General features: G+C 42.9%; 1 protein-coding gene across 2 annotated transcripts in view; it reads right to left on the bottom strand.

Annotated features, from left to right (window-relative positions):
• Positions 1-22,598, bottom strand: part of asap1a (ArfGAP with SH3 domain, ankyrin repeat and PH domain 1a) — a 63,783-nt gene that overhangs the window by 40,900 nt on the left and 285 nt on the right. For both annotated transcript variants that reach the window (XM_055201894.2, XM_055201893.2), the window contains exons 2-3: positions 22,392-22,478; positions 21,158-21,284 (exon numbers count right to left, since the gene is read on the bottom strand). In XM_055201894.2, the coding sequence (XP_055057869.2) occupies positions 21,158-21,284; positions 22,392-22,450 (186 nt within the window). In that variant the 5' untranslated portion in view covers positions 22,451-22,478. The remainder of the gene's footprint in view (positions 1-21,157; positions 21,285-22,391; positions 22,479-22,598) is intronic.

Here is a 22,598-nt window from a genome sequence, read left to right as displayed (position 1 = left end):
TCCTGCCTGATGAGTTCACACGCAGGAAATGCAACCCATTTTATCTGACGGCCTGGATGTTATAAAATGTTATGCAAATGCAAAAACAGGCTGACCGTTTTAAACTGCAGTCTCAGGCTCCCAGAATCAAAGACAGCAATATAGGCCTATTAATAATTCATAAAAGTCCACATCCATAAATCCATGTCTGGTCATCTCGGAATTTGTTATGAAAATAAATATTAGGATTGGGTGTTATTGGTAGTTTTTCATTATGATACGAGTGTATAATAGCCGTTTTTGTTATTTCTCTATGACATGACGTCAGACTTAACAACCAGATATGCTTACAGATAAACTGTGTTTCCAAAAACATCTATTGTATTTATGTGCCTCCTGCTACAATGATCACAAGACTTGTGCTGAGGCAGGACAAGGCAGGGACGACGAGAGAGCAACGATGGCCATTTGGACAGCTTTGGCTCTCTGATCAAGAACTTGTGGTAATGAAAGTCATAGTTTTGTAGCACTAATGATTTCCTCTGTGGCATTTCTCTCATTCTTCTACTGCTATGTTTGGACATTAGTACACCATAATTGGACTGGCCACTGCAATACAAAGACAGACTTATCAGGATGAGACTTTTTCAGAATATTGTTTTGTCCTTGTTCATTTAAGACATTCATCATTGTTCTTAGCAACACACATCATGCAGCTGAATCAGGGCCTGAATCAAGATTTAATGGACTATTCAAGATAATTTATAACATCATTTATGGCCCACTGTCAACTTTTTTATAGACAATAACAGTTCAATGAAACAAACTAAAAAATGGCTTTCAGACAGCACATCAAATATGAGTTATTATTATTTTTTGATAGCAAGATAAGGGATCTCAGACAGGGTGTAATTCCCTCATCTTTAAATACATATAACTTTCCTAACCATTTCTCGAATGCCAATGTGTTTCTTAGTGAGTTTAAATCAATTTCTGTTTTGAATTTGCTAGACAAAGCTAAGCATCACTGGACAGTCTTCCCCCTTTATTATTTAAACAAGTTTTTATGGATGTGGCTCCATATCTACTGATCATAATAAATTGCAGTCTAGAATCTGGCATTATGCCTGACTGTTTAAAGCATGCAGCAGTCCATCCACTGCTTAAAAACCAAATCTGTTTTAAGAAACATATTTCTAACCTGCCTTTTATTTCTAAATTTCTTGAAAAAAAATTGTTTTCACAGTTACAGAGCTTTTTAGTCGAGAACTCAATGTTTGAAACATTTTAGTCTGGTTTTCGAAAATATCATTTCACGAGGACTGCGCTGGTTAAAGTTCTTAAAGGTATTGTGGGGGATTTTCTTTTTCCGGGTGGATCATCAAGACTATTGGTACTCCTAGTTGTCAATCAGGAGTGTTGCACAATTGCATTTTTTTAAAAAGTGGAGAAGGCGGTTCTTTTCTAAAATTCAAGAAAATCCACCTTTAATGATATTTTAATTTTATGTGAGTCTGGTGATTTTGCAGCTCTTGTGCTTTTAGATCTAACAGCTGCTTTTGACACTATTGATCATACTGTTCTTATTGATCGTCTTGAAGACTTTGTTGGTGTAAGAGGTATAGCTTTAAAATGGTTAAAATCATATCTTAAAAATATGAGCTTCTCAGTCAAGATGGGCGAACATTTCTTGAGTAAAGCCCATTTGGTTGGTGGAGTTCCCCAGGGCTCTATTCTGGCCCCATTGTTATTTCCCAGTAGATGCTTACTCTTGGTTCAATCTTTAAGAAACATGGTCTGTCATTTTCTCATTTCTATGTAAAGCACTTTGAATGACCTCTGTGTATGAAATGTGCTATACAAATAAACTTGCCTTGCCTTGTTGGGCAGACGACACATATGTTTATTTGCCTGTCAAACGAAATTCTGCACGATTGGAGTCTCTTATGGCATGCCTATAGCAGGTTAAGGCATGGCTTTAATTGAATTGTTTAATCTTCAATGAAAAAAACGAAATTATTTTTTTAGTCCATCTGAGTTATCAAATTTAGATCTAAATGAGATGTCCTCCTGCCTGAGACCATGGGTTAATTTTTTTTATTTTTGATGATAATTTAAAGTTTGACCGCCAAATAAATTCTGTCATCAAAACTTGCTTTTTCAGCTGCGTTTGCTTGCAAAAGCTAAGCCGTTTCTTTTCTTAAAGGATTTTGAGAAAGTAATTCACGTTTTAATTTCATTTAGGCTGGACTATTGTAATTTGGGGATTAGTCAGACAACATTAACATTATTATGCTGCGTTCACACCAACAGCGGTAGAGGCGTCAAGCGTGAGTGATTTCAATGTTAAGTCAATGTGAAGATGCGTTGATGCGCGTCTGGAGGTCTTGTGGCGCAAATGAAGCATTTAGCGCGGCGCTGTAGACGCAATTCCGCCTCATTCACTGGTCTAGTTCGCGCAAAATGAGAATTGCCGCGGGAAACGCGCGAGTAGGAAAAATTTAACTTTGGCGGGAAAACACGCCACGTTAACCAATCAGGAGCTTGCTCTAGTAGTGACGTGATTACAGGAAGGCGAGCGGAGTGGCAGAAGCTCCTCTCATGACGCGAATTTACGCGTGAATATCTCTTTTTTTTTTACCTGACGGGAGGGGTTCTGGTGGACCAATCACAGCGCTTGCGGTCCGCGTAGATCTGACGCGCTGTGAAATTTTTTGTGAGGTGCGCGTCAGGCTACGCACAGCTACGGCGTAGAACCTACCCACGACTATAAATCGCCCTTTAAGTGTAGGGTAGATCGAGCTTTTTACATTGCAGCTCCAGGCTTTGGAATGCCTTAAAAATTAGCATAAGACAATCTTCATCTCTTCTCACTTTTTAAGTCCAGACTAAAAACTTTTTTTTTCAAAAGCTTTTGATTGACATGCATATTAATGATGGAATTTTAGGTTCATTTATGTTTTTTTGTTTGATATTTTAGTACGAATTTGATTACGTTGTGGAAAGCACATTGTTCAACGACCGTAGTTTTTAATTGTGCTATACAAATACACAATTGTCATTGTGAAATATACGGTTAAAATGTGCAACAAACACGTTTCACTTGTATAACCATAACAATGAAATAATTAATCTATGTTAGCATGAGACTGGACACTGGAGACTGCAATGCTGCTGAATACCTCCTAAATCTAACAGCATGGGTCTTTAACAGGGGGTCCGGGGACCCTTGAGGGTCCGTGGTGGTATTAGTGGGGGTCCTTCAAATATGTTTGAATACATTTTTTATTGAAACAGAAATCCAATAATAGGCTAATAATACATGTTAAAACATGAAGTGAAGATCCCACATTAAAATCTATTCAGTAAAATTAACAGTATGTGTATATCACATGTGTATACCAAAAAAGGATTATTTTAATATCTTTGTAACATAACCATTATAACAACGTATGTAAATCCAGTCTTAATTTGATGGGTCCTTGGCTTGAAAAAGGTTGAAGACCTACATTTGTTGTTAACTTTCAATAAAGTAATGCATTAAAAATGAAATACATATACCATACTAAACATAGAAACTAAACATATAGGAGTTCTGATGTGTGACTGCTCAGTAATCACTAATTCCAACTAAAATTGAAAGCATTTTCTGATAAATGACATTCTCAAAACAACAGAGCAAAAAAAGACCACCCATCTGGTCGAATTTATAAGGTTGAAAACTGTACAACACACATTTTACCTCCTTTCAAAACCCAGTCCATTAGATTCACACTAAGAACAAGCAGATCAATAGTGGACTTTATCAAGAAAGCCAATCATGAATGTGAATCAAAACCAACACATGCCTGCCAAGTAAGGAAATAGAGCATTCTCCACAGCCTGCCAGAAATATCTTTTACTAGATAACATTTCCAAGACCTCATCACAGTGCCATGTGCACATGTAGGTGAGAAGAGACCTACAGCAGCTATCAGGCACAAAAAAACATTACCGCCTTAAGGAATCGCTTCTTTTTGCCAAACCAAAGTCAGCGCACATGTGGGACGGCTGGAGTGTACAGCACAGGGAAAAAACCTCAGGCCAAAGTTTTACAAAGTTTATGCATCAAGGATGATGACAGTTTTTATTACAATAAATCTGAAATAATAAAGTGGAAACAAACAAGAGAATTTGATAAACGCAATGGAAAACATTGCACAAAGTCAACGCCCTAAACATTGATGAAGCCAATGAACAACTACAGGCCTGGCAATCATCCTTCCAGCATTGACAAAAAATTTAGATAAAAGTGAACAGGCCACTGTCAGATTATCATCACTTTTGGTACATATCCATGATGGCAGACCCACTGAAACCGAACAGGGATGTTAGGTATGTGTTTGGTTCTAAGGATTTGAGAACCTAAGCTATGTTCCGTCAAAGTCTGATGAATAAAACACAACACAGTAAAACACACACGGACACAAAACCAGGAGTTGAATACTTAAAAAAATCCAGGCAGAAAACGCGTGTGACGTGCCTATTTTCCACTCAGGTACAGGATATCACTTCATACTGCTCCCCTTTGACTTAAACCACATGATTTGTGATTGTGGAAAAAGTTACATCAAAAGACTAGAAATAAGATATGCAGAAGTCATGTTTTGCTGTGCTGTTTCCAGATACCTAGCGATGTACTAGATTTCATTCACATAACATTCCAGTGGAGCTCAACTTTTGAAACACCAAACTTTTACTTTAGCTTAAAGCGGAATTGAACCCTAGCCTGTTATCACGGCTAATTCATGTCTATTTTGCATTTTACATGAGAAAAAAAAAGAAATTTGCACGATTATTAGATTGATAGTGTGTTGAAGCGGAATTTTCGTAACGGTCTTTGATGGACTCAATTAACCAGAATGCACTGCGCAAAACTCATTGGAGTCATTAGCTCCACCCACTAACCACTGATTGATGCAGCCTTCAGGCTTGTTTGACTTCAGGCGGCTCCGCAAGGACCGACAGCCGGATGACGTCAAGGTTCCGCAAGAGCAATTAAAAAAACAAGCTCCTCCATATGATTTCGCGACTCGCTCTCGCGGTACTTTGACATCATCTGGCTGTCGATTCTTGCGGCGCCGCATGAAGTTGAACAAGCCTAATGCTTCTTTAACCGCTCAACCTACTCTCAAATCAATTCAAGTCAACAGACGAACCCAACCAAAGAGTAACTCCGCTTTTACCGTCTCTGAATGGGAAATCACCAAAACCCTCGATAAAAGATGACTAGAACCTGTGCATTATGTGGATGTAAGGACAACAAATGCAGGCCACCGGTAGTTCGTTTTTATTGTTTACCTCAACGCGACCCTCAGCTGACACACAACTAACAGATTACTTCAAATGTAACTTTCATCAGGAGGATTTCGAGTACCGTTTTCAGTAGGGCTGGGTATCGATTCAGGTGTTCCAGATCGATTCAATTCGATTCACAAGCTATCAAATTGATTCGATTTCGATTCTTGATTCAAATTTCGATTACGGTTCACTTTTATACTCAGTTCTCGATTCAACTCAATGAATATAGATTTTATACAAATATTATATTAATAAAAAAGAACGTCTCGGTTACGTATGTAACCCTCGTTCCCTGAAGGAAGGGAACGGAGACGTCACGTCGTGACCGACGAATTGGGAACCGCTTCGCGGGTGACCTATCTACTTCGAGAACTATCAAAAACGCCAATGAACTTGGCATGCAGGTATTTGCATAATGCCGGCGCCGCCCCGCCAGGTGCGTATATAAGGCGCAGGTGCATAATACCAAATCAGCTATATTATTGCTGAGAAGCCGAGCAACAGTGCCCGGCCTGAACAGCAATGGAACAGCAAACTGTGGCGACGGGACGTGACGTCTCCGTTCCCTTCCTTCAGGGAACGAGGGTTACATACGTAACCGAGACGTTCCCTTTCAGTCGGTCACTACGACGTCACGTCGTGACCGACGAATTGGGAATCCCTACCAAAACGCCACTGCAGCTGAACCCTTCCAGTGCCTGCAAAAGCCCTCCGCCCTCCACATAAGGGGCGGAACCTAAGGCGAAATGCAGAAGGCCGGTCACTACCTGTTCCTTAACCCACGATAGTGAAGCAGCGAACTGGGAGAAGCGTCTAAACTGAGCGGAGCTAGAACACTGCGGAAGCCATCCCCTAAGAAGGTTAAATGGATGACATAAAAATATATGAAACAACCGACAGGTTGCTCAAAATAAAGTCTCTGAACAATACATGGTATGTTGAGAGGTGCAGAGCAGGCTCTGCTAAGGAAAAACGTGGAGGATTAGAACCCCACGGACTATACACACAAATGAACCCCACGTAGGGGACAAATGTGGACGCCTAGCCTACACAGGTTTACAGAGAATACATCAGTGATAGGTTGACAGCGGATGCTCCGCAACACCAGCTATCAGGGCGGTGGAGGAGAGGCAAAAACAGTTTTTTAGACGTTTTTGCCCCGATGGCCTTCCATAATGGTGCAAATATGCAGCACCAAAATAGAGGCTCCAAGCCGACACACGAGCCGACCCTCGGCATTCTTAACTAGTTAGTAGAAAGAACCCGAGTGTAACAAACAAAGAGCTGGTCTGAGGTCCTGAAACTTTGCGTCCTGTCTATATACACACGTAGTGCACGAACAGGGCATAACAAAGCCATGGCTGGTTCTGCCTCCTCCAAAGGCAGTGCTTGGAGATTCACCACTTGATCTCTAAAAGGAGTGGTGGGAACTTTGGGCACAAAGCCGGGCCGGGGTCTCAGCGTTACGCTGGATGCAGCCGGCCCGAACTGAAGGCACGATTCATCGACCGAAAATGCATGAATATCCCCTATCCTCTTAACAGAAGCCAAAGCAAGGAGAGTCAATGTTTTCATTGTAAGAAATTTAACACTCACACTATGCAGAGGCTCGAATGGGGCTTCCTGGAGTGATTTCAGCACCAAGGACAGGTCCCAAGGAGGAATAGAGGGGGGACGCGAAGGATTCAGTCTTCGAGCGCCTCTGAGAAATCTAATGACTAGGTCGTGCTGACCCACTGTTCTACCGTTTACGGGTGAATGGTGAGCTGATATCGCAGCGATATCAACTTTAATAGTGGATGGTGACAGCCTATTCTCCAAACGACGCTGGAGATATAAAAGCACAACACTAATCGGGCATTCTCGGGGGTTTTCACTTCGGGAAGAACACCAGTCGACAAACAGGTTCCATTTAAGCGCGTAAGCCTGTCTCGTAGACGGCGCTCGCGCAGCAGCAATAGTGTTAGATACCTCTTGCGGTAAATCACTCATATCCTCCGTGCCCCGTCCAGAGACCACACATGGAGGTTCCACAGGTCGGGGCGCGGGTGCCATAATGTGCCCTCTTGTTGAGAAAGAAGGTCCTTCCTCAGGGGAATCTTCCACGGAGGGGCTGTCGCGAGGAGAGAGAGTTCTGGAAACCAACTCCTGGTTGTCCAATACGGTGCCACCAACAGCACGCTCACCTCGTCCTCCCGGATTTTGCATAAGGTTTGCGCAATGAGGCTCACCGGAGGGAACGCGTATTTGCGCATGTTTCGCGGCCAGCTGTGTGCCAATGCATCCACGCCGAGCGAGTCGTCGGCTAGTGAATAGAACAGGCGACAATGGGTCGTCTCTGGGGAAGCAAACAGATCTATCTGCGCTTTGCCGAAACGTCTCCAAATTTGCTGAACCGCAATGGGGTGGAGTCGCCATTCGCCGGGACGCGCAGCCCGAGAGAGCGCATCCGCCTCTACATTGAGCGTGCCCGGGATGTAAATGGCACGAAGAGACCTCAAATTCTTCTGACTCCATGTGAGGAGGTGACGGGCGAGATGCGACAGGTGACGCGAGCGTAAACCGCCTTGACGATTGATGTACGCCACGGTCGCAGTGTTGTCTGTTCGAACTAATACATCTTTGCCCCGTAACTCGTTGCTGAAACGGACGAGCGCAAGATATACAGCCCACATTTCCCGGCAGTTTATGTGCCAATGCAGCTGGGGTGTCGTCCAGACCCCCGAAGCCGCAAGCCCATCGTACGTGGCCCCCCACCCCGTGTCTGACGCATCTGTGCATACTATCGCGTGCCTGGAGACCTGTCTCAGAGGCACACCGGCTCGGAGAAACGCACGGTCTGACCACGGAGTGAAAGTGCGACGACACGCAGGTGTAATGATAACACGGTGAATGCCGCGCAGCCACGCTCTCCTCGGGACTCGATCGTGAAGCCAATGCTAAAGCGGTCGCATATGAAGCAGTCCGAGCGGAGTTACAGCTGCGGCTGCTGCCATATGCCCCAAAAGCTTCTGAAATAGTTTCAGCGGGACCGCGCTCGTGCTCTTGACTGTATTCAGGCACGACAGAATCGACTGTACACGCGCCTCTGTTAGACGAGCTGTCAAATCGATCGAGTCCAGTTCCATACCGCGAAAAGAGATTCTCTGCACGGGGCAAAGCTTGCTCTTTTCCCAGTTGACCCGAAGACCCAAACGAGCGAGGTGTTTTAAAGTTAAATCTCTGTGATCGCACAGCGTCTGACGTGTTTGAGCTATTATTAGCCAATCGTCCAGATACGCGAGAATGCGCACACCTCTCTCTCTCAGGGGTTTTAAAGCCCCCTCCACTACTTTGGTGAATACACGGGGCGACAGAGAGAGCCCGAATGGGAGGACTTTGTACTGGTATGCTCGCCCCTCGAACGCAAAGCGGAGAAACGGCCTGTGTCGGGGGAGAATCGATACGTGAAAGTACGCGTCCTTCAGGTCGATAGATGCGAACCAATCGTTTGGACGAATGCATGGAAATATGCGTTTGGGCGTCAGCATTTTGAACGGCATTCTGTGAAGTGCACGGTTCAGCGAACGCAGGTCCAAGATCGGTCGCAAGCCGCCGCTTTTCTTGGGTACAATAAAGTAAGGGCTGTAAAACCCCGACCTCATCTCGGCTGGAGGGACCGGCTGGATCGCGTCTTTCGCCAATAAGACAGCGATCTCCGCACGGAGGACGTGCGCATCGGCAGCTCTCACCGTAGTGAAACGAACGCCGGAGAATTTGGGGGGACGCCGGGCAAATTGGATCGCATAGCCGAGACGAATCGTGCGTAAAAGCCAACGCGACGGGCTGGGAAGCTGTTCCCACGCCCCCAGATACCGTGCGAGAGGGACTAAAGGCACGATCGGTGTACCCGCGGCGGGCGCAACGGAGGTGATCGCCGTTGTGTGCGTAACGGCCGCACCGACAGCAGTGTTGTGTGTGATAACACTCACCTGAGTCCGTTGCTGGGTGGTTGAGTAAGGGAGGCTCTGCTGAAGACACCTCACACCACTCGATGCACCCTCTGGCGAAGGAGGAGGGAGACGATGGGTTATGAGCCCGTAGCTGTCTCCTACCGGCTGAGAGCGCGGTGGGGTTATGAGCCCGTGCGTCGCTCTCGTTCTCCTCTGATGAGTCGGAGAACGAGGGGGGGTTATGAGCCCGCTCGTATCTCCGGAGCTCATCTGAAGACCTAGAGATGGAAGTGGAATTCGCTCTTTTTGTGGATTTGTGGGTGCCGACTGAAAAGTCGGCGGAACAGAAAAATGAAACAAAAGATTCCCCAACCGGCCCTCCTCCGGTGGGGGGAGTGGTGCCTTCACCATCTCCCGAAGAGCGATCCCCTCCATCTCTAGGTCGCCCGTCTCAGGGCCGCTTTGATCTTCTTTTACCACCCTTTGAAGCGGGCTGAGCGGGCGGGGCGGGCTGCTGACGACCGGTTCCTCGCTTCTTAGAAGAGCCCCGGGGAGGAACGGAGGCGGCCGCCGCAGGACGCCCTCGGCGAGGAGCAGGCTGAGGCGCCGACGTGGATGGGGCAGGCGCAGGACGCTTCCGACGTGGCATGATCTGAGCGATGGCCTCAGTCTGCTTCTTGCTGCGCAAACTCCTCGACCGTCTCGCCGAACAGGCCGGTCTGGGAAACCGGAGCATTCAGGAGCCGGGTTTTATCAGCGTCCTTCATGTCCGCCAGACACAGCCAGAGATGGCGTTCCTGGACTACCAGGGTAGACATCGCACGCCCGACGGCGCGTGCGGTGACCTTGGTCGCACGAAGCGCCAGATCTGTAGCCGCACGTAGTTCAGAGAACTCCGCCGAGTCGTGACCTCCCGCGTGCAGATCCCTCAGAGCCTTAGCCTGATGAACCTGCAGCAATGCCATGGCATGCAGGGCAGAGGCTGCCTCCCCACAAGCCTTGTAAGCAGCACCGGACAGCGCCTAAGACTGCTTACAGGCCCGTGAGGGGAGAGTAGGCTGGTCCCGCCAGGAGGAAGCGACACCGGCCGGACACAACTGCATCGCGACCGGGCGCTCCACTGACGGGATACCAGTGTACCCCTTGGCATCTCCACCCTCGAGAGAGGTGAGAGGTGAAGGCTGATACGGCCGGTTCCGGGCGGAAAACGGGGTTTTCCACGACCGCGTCAGCTCTTCATGCACCTCGGGGAAGAAAGGCACCGGGGGCGAGGACTGAGAAGCCCTGGCACCCCCAAAGAACCAATCATCGAGGCGGGACGGTTCAGGTGGGGGAGGTTTAGTCCACTCCAAGCCGACCGCCTCCGCCGCCCGAGCGAGCATGGCTGCCATCTCAGGGTCGAACGCAGAAGCCGCAACCTGGCCCGAAGGCGGGAGCGGATCCGGATCGACGTCCGAGGCTGACAACCCCCCCTCCGACGTTACGGTGGACATCGCGTCAGGTGGAGGCTCGACAGAGCGCGAGGACACCGTAGAACACGGGCCGCTCGTCTCCATCGGGACCTCCGCTGGCAACGGATCAGGGCGCTGGGAGCTACTGGACGAACCAGCAGACCGACCCAGCACCGTTATACGGAGGTCATCCTTCGCCAATCTGGTAGCTGCGCCCTTAGCAGCACCAGACTGGGAAGACGGGGGCCGTTGCCGGAGGAACGACACCCGTCTCCGCAAATCCGCTATAGTCATGCCCTCGCAGACGGGGCATGAGCTATCACGCAACGCTGCCTCTGCGTGCTGGAGCCCCAGACACGAGAGACAACGCTTGTGGCCATCCTGGGGGGCGATGAACACACCGCATCCAGAAACGGAGCACGGACGGAAATCCATCTTTAAAAAGACGACCCCGACCGTGACACGAATGAGTGGCTGTCTTTAAAAAGACACAAAGCTCAAACGTGCTGCTCTTTTAGGGAAATCACTCTTTTGTGCGAGCTGGTGAAACACACAGGGAGAGGCAAACGCACTCACTCGAACTCAAGTCCTAAATTAAAGAGACAGAGAGAGAGAGAAAGGGTGGAAAAAACACTGCGAGCCTCCGCTGAGGTGTCTTGCCCAACCAACTTCAGCAAGCTGAGATATTTTCTTCCCACACAGAACAGGATCTACGAAGATCAGTCAACAGCTTCTCGAGAGCAGATGTCTGCCGGCTTCGAAGCAATAAAGCTGATTTGGTATTATGCACCTGCGCCTTATATACGCACCTGGCGGGGCGGCGCCGGCATTATGCAAATACCTGCATGCCAAGTTCATTGGCGTTTTTGATAGTTCTCGAAGTAGATAGGTCACCCGCGAAGCGGTTCCCAATTCGTCGGTCACGACGTGACGTCGTAGTGACCGACTGAAAGGGAACAGAGAACAGCAGTTTACAAGTGGGTAATTAATTAAAAGAAATTAAAAGCCACAACACTATCATCGTTGTCTTGCTTGTGAAATCTAAAATGCTTCCATACTTCTGACTTTTTATGTGAAGGTGGCATCAACGTCGATGAAGCACCTAAAACCACCATTTTAAGCACTGAATGAATGAATGACAGGCTTGCCTCTCGCTCCTTGGTAACATCGCGCAAGGCAAAAAAGAGGGTGACATCTAGTGTATATATCTATGGTCGGAAGCAACAAAAAAATGTGGGTGGGGCCAAAGCATTTACTGGTACTACTAGATGCCATTTTTTTGGTATTCTGGTGCCGTTTAATTAAAACATTGCTTTTATAGCCTAAAAACTTTGCTTACCTTATTGTGTAGCAGGCGTACAGTTGGCGAAAGAAGTGAAAACACGAAATGGAGTTTAAATTATATGGACTTGTTATAGTTGTGCGTAGGTCCTACGGCATTGTCGCAACGGTGTAGGTTACACGTCGGTTTTCATTTATACTTTTGCGTCATTGTCCGCGTTGACATGCAAACACACGCGCAGACCGCTGGTAGGCAGTATCCACGCGTGTAACCACAGTAGCAGTGCGATCGTCAATGAAGAATCAGCTTAGCAAGTTTACCCACAAACGAAGAAGAAACAGCAACTTGTTGTGTATGATTTGAGAAGACCAACAACAATGGACGTAAATAAACAGCGACTTTTGTTGCAGTTTAAGTTAAATCACTCATCAACTTGGCCCATCTTTGTTTTCAACGTCGCAAACGGAAATATCTATGACGCAGTTTTTTACTTGAAAGGTTCTGGTGGACCAATCACAGAGCTTGCGTTCCGCGTAGAACATAACGTGCTGTTAAAATTTTTGCAAGGTGCACGTCAGGCTACGCAGAGCTATGCACAAGCTACGAATAACCTATGGCGTAGCTGCGGCTTAGATCTTACACACGATACCAGGTGTAAACAGGGCCTAAGCAAAAACAAAAGGGATCTTCCACAATCATGTTCTAAAACAAACAATATATTTTTAGCATCAGCTGATTTATCCAGACTCAGAGTAGAGGAAGTGAACGCAAGGGTGCCGGTCAGCCCTATGGGCCGTTCCTAAGTGTACGTCTGGTGACCTCAACGCAAGGACAGGGGACGCCGGGCACTGTTTCTCCGTCAGCCACAGCATGTGCTTTTATAAGCATACAGCTGAGCTTAGCTTGGGCAGTTCTCAAATGACTAGCACACAGCAGAATCACACATCAGCAGAGATTTAGCCAAGACCTCAAGCATTATTATTCTGCTGACTAACACTAAGCAGCCACTGTTTAGTCATCACAGTCCGCTACAAAGGCTGCTGCTTCTGATGGATGATGACACAAAGCAAATACATCCTAGGTGAGCAGGCAAAGATTAGTGTAGGTGTTGACTAATAATATATAATGTACAGTCATTCATTATCACCAAATAAACCTTGACAGGGTGATAAAGCCCCTGATGTAAAGCTTAGACCTTGCTTATAATCACAAGTTATACACAAAACATTATCTAGCATAAAGAACATAAAATATTGATCTAAGAAAAAAGAGAGGAAGTGATATGATAAAGCAATCTATCGTAAATATAGTCACAACTGAGGTGTTGCTTTGTTATACCCAGAGTATAGTATGTTTTTACGTGTGTGCGAACCATAGACTGTAAAAAAAGATGGACGACGCCCGTTCGCTTTCTTCCATTGGTGAAAAGTGAAGCCGTCAGTGTCCCGATGCGGTGCTGACATCTTGGGTCTTTAGTTTGCGCAGTAGCGATTTCGGGACCAGTCCTGCGCAGTAGTGAGCAGGAAGTAAAGCCGCAAAATCAATATTTACATATTTACGTTTTTGCTCATTTATCTATGACAAGCCACTCAATTGTAGAGCTGGGCAAAAAATCGATTTTTCGATTAATCGTTTTTTAAAATGTGGTCGAAAATCGATTCTCAAAGAGCAGAATAGATTTTTTTCTTTCATATTTATTGCCACAAACATTGAACGTAAGATTAACGTTAATATAATTACTAGTCTTCTTCACTAGATGTCACCCTCTTTTTTGCCTTGCGCGATGTTACCAAGGAGCGAGAGGCGAGCCTGTCATTCATTCATACAGTGCTTAAAATGGCGGTTTCAGGTGCTTCATCGACGTTGATGCCACCTTCACATAAAAAGTCAGAAGTATGGAAGCATTTTAGATTTCGCAAGCAAGACGACGACGATAGTGTTGTGGCTTTTAATTTCTTTTTATTAATTACCCACTTCTTTTTTATTAATATATTATTTGTATTTAATCTATATTCATTGAGTTGAATCGAGGATAAAAACCGACCTGAGAACTGGAATCAAAAATTAAAGGCGGAGTCCACGATGTTTGAAAAACGCGTTGGAAAAGGAGACGGGCCGACTACCAAAACACACTTATAGCCAATCAAATCAAATCAAATGCCGGTTTGCGTATGTGTGGGGCGGGTCTATCAACAGAAGGTCCAGATTCTATTGGGGTAGGGGCGTGTTTGTTTAGGTGATTTCAAATATCAACATTGGCTTTCAAACATCATGGACTCCGCCTTTAAACGAGAATCGAAATCGAATCGATTTAATAGATTGTGAATCGAAATCGAATCGATCTGGAACATTTGAATCGATACCCAGCCCTACTGAATTGGTTAAAAAACAAGAGGTTTTACTTTAATGGAAAATATAGCTAGAAAATACCCATGTGACCACAACCAACACTCCATCAGACCATGTGTCCAGGGCAACCCTTATAAAAAGGAACCACAGCTTTTTTTGGTAGTAACCATGGACCATAGTAACCATGTTTTTTTGTTTTGACTGTAGTAAAACCATGATTAATTTTCGTAAGGGAACTGGCAACAGAGTTACTCCCGACCAAAACCTTTTGAAACTAGAGAAAGTAGATATTGCTGCAAATCAATGTCATTAATACAAATGAGTCACTGACACCCACATGCACCGTACATGACTTTTGTGCAAAAAACTGGAACAATTCTAGCGCAAGAGCTCTCTCGCTTGAGAAAAATCACATAATGCATGGCAGTATGAAACATTCATGCCAAAGAAGCCAAATATTGTCACAGCATCGTACAAGGCATCTAAGATCGGCGAAACGTCTGACTGTCGTCGATCACTGATATCAATGTCTATCAGCACAACAATTCTATTAATTCATAATTAATTCATTTTTCGCTGGAAGATATGGGCCCAGTTGCATAAAGCACCTTAAGTGTAATTTTCCCTTAAGTTCACCCTTATGTTTCACTTAAACTTAAGGGTGTTGCCGAAATACCCTTAAGTTTTTTCTGTTCCATATCTATGGCAACAATAGTATTTTATAACAGGAAAACCTGGGTCACTGCCGTAAAACACTTAACGATTACCCTTACCTAAGAGAACCGTTTAAGGGATTATACTTTATGCAACACCCTTAAATTATTCTCTTAGCTAAGGGGAATTTACCCCTTAAGTGTCATACTTAAGGGAAAACTTAAGGTGCTTTATGCAACCGGGCCATGGTCCTGATATGGCACTGTATCAACATCCAGAACTGGAAATGTCCAATTTATAAATTAAAATATGATTTCAAGTGTAATTAAATCATTTTGACAGCTCAATCTCCTCCCTACTAGATTAAACATTATTTTGTAAAAATGAAAATGTAGTCAGCAGTGACAGTCCAACGGTACAATCCCATAGATCTCATGCACCAGGAATTTCAAGGCAACCAAATGTGGTGAAAATCCTCTGATTTTCCATCTGGCCACAAATCAATGGCTGCAAATCAGCTTCTGCCGTAAAATAGGTCACTAGAACAATTTATCGTTGTTCCCATGACTGCCGCGCAGAGGCCACCCTGCCTGAACAGGGAAAAGAAGTGTCAAAATAAGTTTGTGTAAGGCTAACAAAGCACACAGATCTCAAACCTCTGTCAACTCCTGTAGTCAAAAACAGACTCATAAAAGGGCTACTTGACTTTTACTGATGCTACAATCAATAAACGCTATGATGAGATTGCTTAATTAAATCGAAACTACAAACAATGGTACCCATAATCATAATATAATGATGAAGTAATATATATTTACACATAATATTGAAATAGCACACCACATAAAAACCATGAGTCATGCAGTGCTTATGCCTGTTCTGTGAACCTGAAGTGCCAAACAATGAAGCATATTTCAGTGAAATGACCGAGATGTTTTTATCTGGCACTACAGACAGAAATGAGTAAGCAATGAATGCACTGCAGTATGAATGTGAATGTCATTCAGTTTTAAAGAGAATTTCACTGCCATATACAGCTGGACTACTACAGATAAGTTTAACTTTTGACAGGGTTACACTTTATTTTACAGTGTCCTTGTTACAGTGTAATTATACATTTAAGTCCTTTCTATACTGGGTAAGTTGCATGCATTACTAGTATAGTAATTACAAGTAACGTGTTACAGTGAAAGTTTTTGTGCGCTTTAAGCTTCACATCAGGCATATACTGTGTGAATTTGGTCTATAGTTGGATGGATTTTGGTGCATTGCAGAATATTCCAGCACGTCTCTGTGCAGGGGATTTATTCTATGCCCATGTAAATGAAGCACTAACTGCAGCATTATTTACTGGATTTTTTTTCTTTAACACTCAGGGCAGATTATCAGTTCTGGCAGTGCTTCTTCATGCTGGGGTAAAACCGAAAATCCTTTGTCTTCCATGCTACTGTGTTGCTTGGAATAGGATGTGTAAAATGCAAATGAGCCAAATGTAAACAAGTGTTGCCAGGCAAGCCCTTGTGAGAAAGCTATTCTGCAATATTGTTTGGCAAAATCGAAATTTGAGTATAGAAATTGAGGGGAAATAAGTATGCATGTCAGCAGTCTGTCAATCAGCAGTCAATACATTCACTTTGCCATCTGGTCCTCGTAATAAAAATGTACAAGAGCACCATCATGAAAAACCATTACTTAGATAAAGAAGGTTTGTATGAAATGTGTCTGAGGGCAAAATGACTGGACAGAGAATGTGTAGAATATTATACAGTTAATAAATGGGGATACATGGTCATAATAGTCATTTTGTTGAGATCAAACTGGACGATGGTTAAAACATAGATATATGGCAACAAGATAAACTCACATTTTTAATACGCATTGGTCCTACAATTCATATGCAACCTATACCAAGTATACAGGCTGGGCATATGCAAATTTATCTCTGCTACCGTAATACGTTTTAACAGTAATTTGAATGACAAACAATACACTGTTGAATGTCTGAAGGGCAAGCAAAATGTTTACTGTACACAGTGACTCACTAAAACAACATTCCTTCACCTGTTTTTGAAGTTTCTGACACCTGCTAAACCCCTAGTAGATCAAACTCAGGCTAAACTAAGTCTTATAGGCCAGGATTGACACCAAATGTATTTTTTACAACAGATGAACCAACAAAAAATTCATGGTTTTAAAAATTTAAAGCAATAACATTTTACGACTTATTTAGTCTAAATACTGATGTATTTATGTTCAAAGTCAATAGGCAAATATTGCCTAAAATGTACTATGTTTGTTTGAAAACAGGGAACAGAAATATAATTTAAGAGGAGAGAACTTGTTTAAAAAAACAAATAGTCAGAAACTTTAAAATGAATACCAGTTCAGTTAAAGGGGTCGACTTGTGGAATGGTCTTACTGATGATCTTAAGAGGAGTAATTCTATTCATTATTTTTTTTAACTGTTTAAAATCTTAATTTTTGACAAATATATATGGATGCATAAGAATATTTAAGATAAGTTTAATTTATGTCCATAAATTGTAACAACACAAGTAACAAAATACAGTGAGGAAAATAAGTATTTGAACACCCTGCTATTTAGCAAGTTCTCCCACTAAGAAATCATGGAGGGGTCTGAAATTGTCATCGTAGGTGCATGTCCACTGTGAGAGACATAATATCAAAAAAAATCCAGAAATCACAATATATGACGTTTTAACTATTTATTTATATGATACAGCTGCAAATAAGTATTTGAACACCTGTCTTTCAGCTAGAATTCTGACCCTCACAGACCTGTTAGTCTGCCTTTAAAATGTCCACCTCCACTCCATTTATTATCCTAAATTAGATGCACCTGTTTGAGGTCATTAGCTGCATAAAGACACCTGTCCACCCCATACAATCCGTAAGAATCGAACTACTAACATGACCAAGACCAAAGAGCTGTCCAAAGACACTAGAGACATAATTGTACACCTACACAAGGCTGGAAAGGGCTACTTGCCAAGCAGCTTGGTGAAAAGAGGTCCACTGTTGGAGCAATCATTAGAAAATGGAAGAAGCTAAACATGACTGTCAATCTCCCTCGGACTGGGGCTCCATGCAAAATCTCACCTCGTGAGATCTCAATTATCCTAAGAAAGGTGAGAAATCAGCCCAGAACTACAGGGAAGGAGCTGGTCAATGACCTGCAAAGAGCTGGGACCACCGTTACTGTTGGTAATACACTAAGACGTCATGGTTTGAAATCATGCATGGCACGGTTCCCCTGCTTAAACCAGCACATGTCCAGGCCCGTCTTAAGTTTGCCAAAGACCATTTGGATGATCCAGAGGAGTCATGGGAAAAAGTCAAGTGGTCAGGTGAGACCAAAATAGAACGCTTTGGTCATAATTTCACTAAATGTGTTTGGAGGAAAAAGAAGGATGAGTACCATCCCAAGAACACCATCCCTACTGTGAAGCATGGAGGGTGGTAGGATCATGCTTTGGGGGTGTTTTTCTGCACATGGGACAGGGCGACTGCACTGTATTAAGGAGAGGATGGCAGGGCCATGTATTGTGAGATTTTGGGGAACAACCTGCTTCCCTCAGTTAGAGCATTGAAGATGGGTCGAGGCTGGGTATGTATATATTTATGTATGTACCCATATGTTTATATAGGTATACTGTTAATGCCCAAATTACCATGGGTAGATGTTGTTTGGTTAGTAGGGTAGGCGTAATAAGCCTGGCTTAAGCATACACCTTTTCAGTTACCCCACTGGTTTGTAATGTATTTGCTGTAAATATATTTTGTTCTATGGTTAGTAACCGAATAAACTTCATTCATTCATTAAAACATAGTTGCCACAAATTAACCTGTGATGCAAAATACTAAACTGGTTTCAAGGTGACGCTGTCAAAACAGTTGCCAAAACTGTGACAGAAAGTGTGAATGATCTCAAGTTCACTGGAAACACATTTAGCTAAAACCACTAATGCACTCAGTATGTACTCACTAACCGAGACATTGGTAAGTCATAGTGGTAACATTTCCGTCTCCTGGGGTCATTTAAGGATCACTGTTGCTATTTTGACCATTAAACAAAAACTGAGCTGTGTAGCATAGCAAGAGGAAACCCCTTCATCCGCCTGCAGAGCTCTGTGTCGTCTTGGCAAGTCAGGTGTTTACTGGCCCATGTGTAAGTAGGTTAATCCTCTCTCTCTCTCTCTCTCTCTCTCTCTCTCTCTCTCTCTCTCTCTCTCTCTCTCTCTGCTCCTGGAAGCACTGCTCAGGAGGATAACCTCTCCTTTTTACATGAACTATTCTTAGCACATCACAAATCTCAGTTTCTCGAGGATGAGAGATGTTGGCATGACTTGTGGGATTTCTGTTCTTTAAGATTTATGGAAGCACAACTGGCTGTTTCTTATGTTTCCGTATCCAAGACATCAAAAAGCGCAAAATAATATGAGCAAATGCACACATGAATTCAAACTGTATAAATGAAATATAGGCTAGATCAGTCGTTCGCAAAACTTTCTTTAATATATAATCTAGTATAATCTATCTCAAAATCTATCTCAAAATGGAAATATACTACTAAACCACAACAGCCTAGTGAGTGACTTTGCCTGACCCACAAGTGGGTCCCAAGCCACTGTTTGAAAACCTCTGGGCTAGATTGTGTGATTAAAAAAGCATTAAGAAACATTATAACAATCTATAACCTCAGGAAAAATTCATGCAGATTTGTGTAAAAATTACTGTGCAATTTCTTTATTCCCCTGATATTTTGATGTTAATTCACTACATCTTAAAACATGATAATGCGCAGGTCATTGGTACCATTAGCCCATCTGTCTTCCCTTATGTTCTCACTGCATTTGTTGCTCTTTACTAATTAACTGGGGTTGATCTAATTACAGTTACACATGTATAACAGCTAGTGTACAGTCTCTGAATAACTATCCTCACATCATATTCATTACACAGATGAGGATGGTCCTCATTGTTGGTCCTGGATGTTGATAATAAAATTAATTTTAATTTATCAGAAAGCTGAAGTTGTCTCTGGGCATCACCAAACCAACTTCTATAACACGCAATGTCATTCATTTTTTCGTGTAGGGAAACGGAGAGCCGCCAGCCAACAAAATCAATTCGCATTTGCATTTATGCATTTGGCAGACAGTTTTTTAAAGTGCCTTACAGTAAACGCAAGGGCATAAATTTAATCAATATGAGTGTTCCCTGGGAATCGAACTCCTTGCTTTTGGGAATGCCCTACCATTTAAGTTAAATAGAAAAATTGCTCAAATCAATAAAACAAATCCAGCTGTAATCTTACATAGACAAATCACACTTTTATCAACCCATGTATACAGTAGATTCCCAAAAGAGATGCGCTCCATATAGTTCTTCTTGACTTACAGTACTAGTATTACTACTACACAATAGTATACAATGGTAACACTTTACAATAAGGTTGTATTTATTAACATTAGTAAATGTATTGGCTACAATGAGCAACATAGGGTTAATATATAATAATATAATATTTGTTAATGTTATTTAATGCTAATATACTTAATGAAAAATGTTTACCTTAAAAATGTGTCAATGCTTAAATTATAACATGAACATAGATTCATAAATGCTGTAAATAGATTGTTTGGTGGTTGTTTATGTTAACTAATGTATTAACTAGTGTTTACAAATACAACCTTATTGTAAAGTGTTACGTATACATTAACGTGCAGTAATTATAATACAGAACAGTGTACTACAATTTGCTACAGCGTACATAGTAAAAACTAAAGAATACTACGTATTTTTCATGTGAATATCATTAATAAACTGTAAAAAAAAAAACTAGATGCCTTTAATACAGTTCAGCTGAATGTTGTCGATTATTACAAATATGACATAACATCTCCAAAAGATGTGAAGTGTAATTGTAATAAACAATTTATATGACTGTTATTCCGCATGACAACCCTCATCATTGTGTAATGTAAATCTACACTGAGCAACATGCAGAGGACCTTCACAACAACGACCCAAGGTGAATAATATGGTACAGATAATCGTTCTGTATACCCACACGGGCTGTGTACCGTTATGTTTGCCTGCACAATGCCAGATCCTCCCTCACACAGCAGAAATTCAGCGGGCCTTACCTCCTCCAGGACATTGACCGTGTTCCGACAGCTCTGCAGGCGGGTGGTGAAGCTCGATGTCGTGGGGGAATTGTAATCCTCCGTCGTTTCCGAGAGAAACTCGGACACGGAGATCTGATCCGGCATCCTTAACAACACAAACGCCCAATAAAAATGGAGGGGAGAGAAATCACAATAGCACCATTAATTAGACAGGGCTGGTCAAGAACGCAGCGTTGTTGAATGGTGAAATTAAACTAAACGTTGCCAATAGCGTAGCAGTGCCGTTTTCTTCACTGCCTATGCGATTCCTGTCCCTAGAGATGATCGTCGCGTGTAATTTCCACGTCTTCCCTCTTTTCTCGCCTAAATGATCCACTTGCATCTACATAAAAACGGGCTCTCCTTGTTCTCCCAAATGTAAGATGCGAGGTTGTTTTTAAAATGCCTTTCTTCAAAATTCTGCTTAAAATGACTTCTATTTTAGGTATTTCCTTGAATTATTGTTGTTCCGGTATGGAAAGCGGTTTCATTCTGTTTTCCTTTTCTCTTTCATCCGTTTTTCCCCCGTCCTGACGGTCTGTGCGCTCCCTGACACCAGCGCGTGCACGCACGCTCATCTCCTCCCACCACTGATGACGGGATAAACGAGAGTAAACACTGCGCATGCGTCAGAACCCGATGGCGAGTTTTAACTTTTGCAGTTATTTTATTTGCAGTTTTATGTATGGACACCGCTAGAAATGAATGTTACATGCACTCGAGATAGAAATCACAATGCAATATTACTTAAATCTATTTTTAATAACATATAAACGCCTTAACAGATATCTAACGTTATAGAGGTTTTGACATGCATGTGTATTATGCTGAGTAAAACACTTCAATTTGTATATAATATATTTGAACTATTTAGTTTCTAATGTGCCGATTTACCCGTTTGGAGCTATATTTTCGCAATAAGCTATGAGTTACTTTGCAGCACTTAAATGTAAGAACTCTTGCTGTACTTATTATATAACAAAGTTATTACATTAATAGCTGCCTAAAAGAAAAAAAATGCCTAAATTATAGAGATTTTAAAGCATTGGATGTTGCTTAATGTTTTTATTTGTTCCAATTACTTTGTATATTAAATTTAAAGTCAGAAAAATGTGGTTTGCAAAGAGCACCCTTCATTTTTTTGTAAGAAGAAGCACATATGATATGCAGATGGACTTGATGTAGCACAAAAGGAGTGTATTGGGCAACTCACCGGCTCCATAAAGAATCCCTGGACGAAAAACTCGACAAACGAGAGGATGAGGACCTCATGGCTCTGTAGTCACCTCAATAAAACAGCCTATGAATTGAGACAATGCAAATGTATTATCATCCATTCGTGAAGACAGATAACATCTAATATTAACAACAAAGTGAACAAACCATCAATAATCACACGTGATTGCGCAAACAACCCACA

This window comes from Misgurnus anguillicaudatus, chromosome 2 (genome assembly GCF_027580225.2).
Source record: "Misgurnus anguillicaudatus chromosome 2, ASM2758022v2, whole genome shotgun sequence".
Lineage (NCBI taxonomy): Eukaryota > Metazoa > Chordata > Actinopteri > Cypriniformes > Cobitidae > Misgurnus > Misgurnus anguillicaudatus.
The sequence above is the reverse complement of the archived record's forward strand: the minus strand, read 5'-3'. Positions and strand labels throughout refer to the sequence as shown.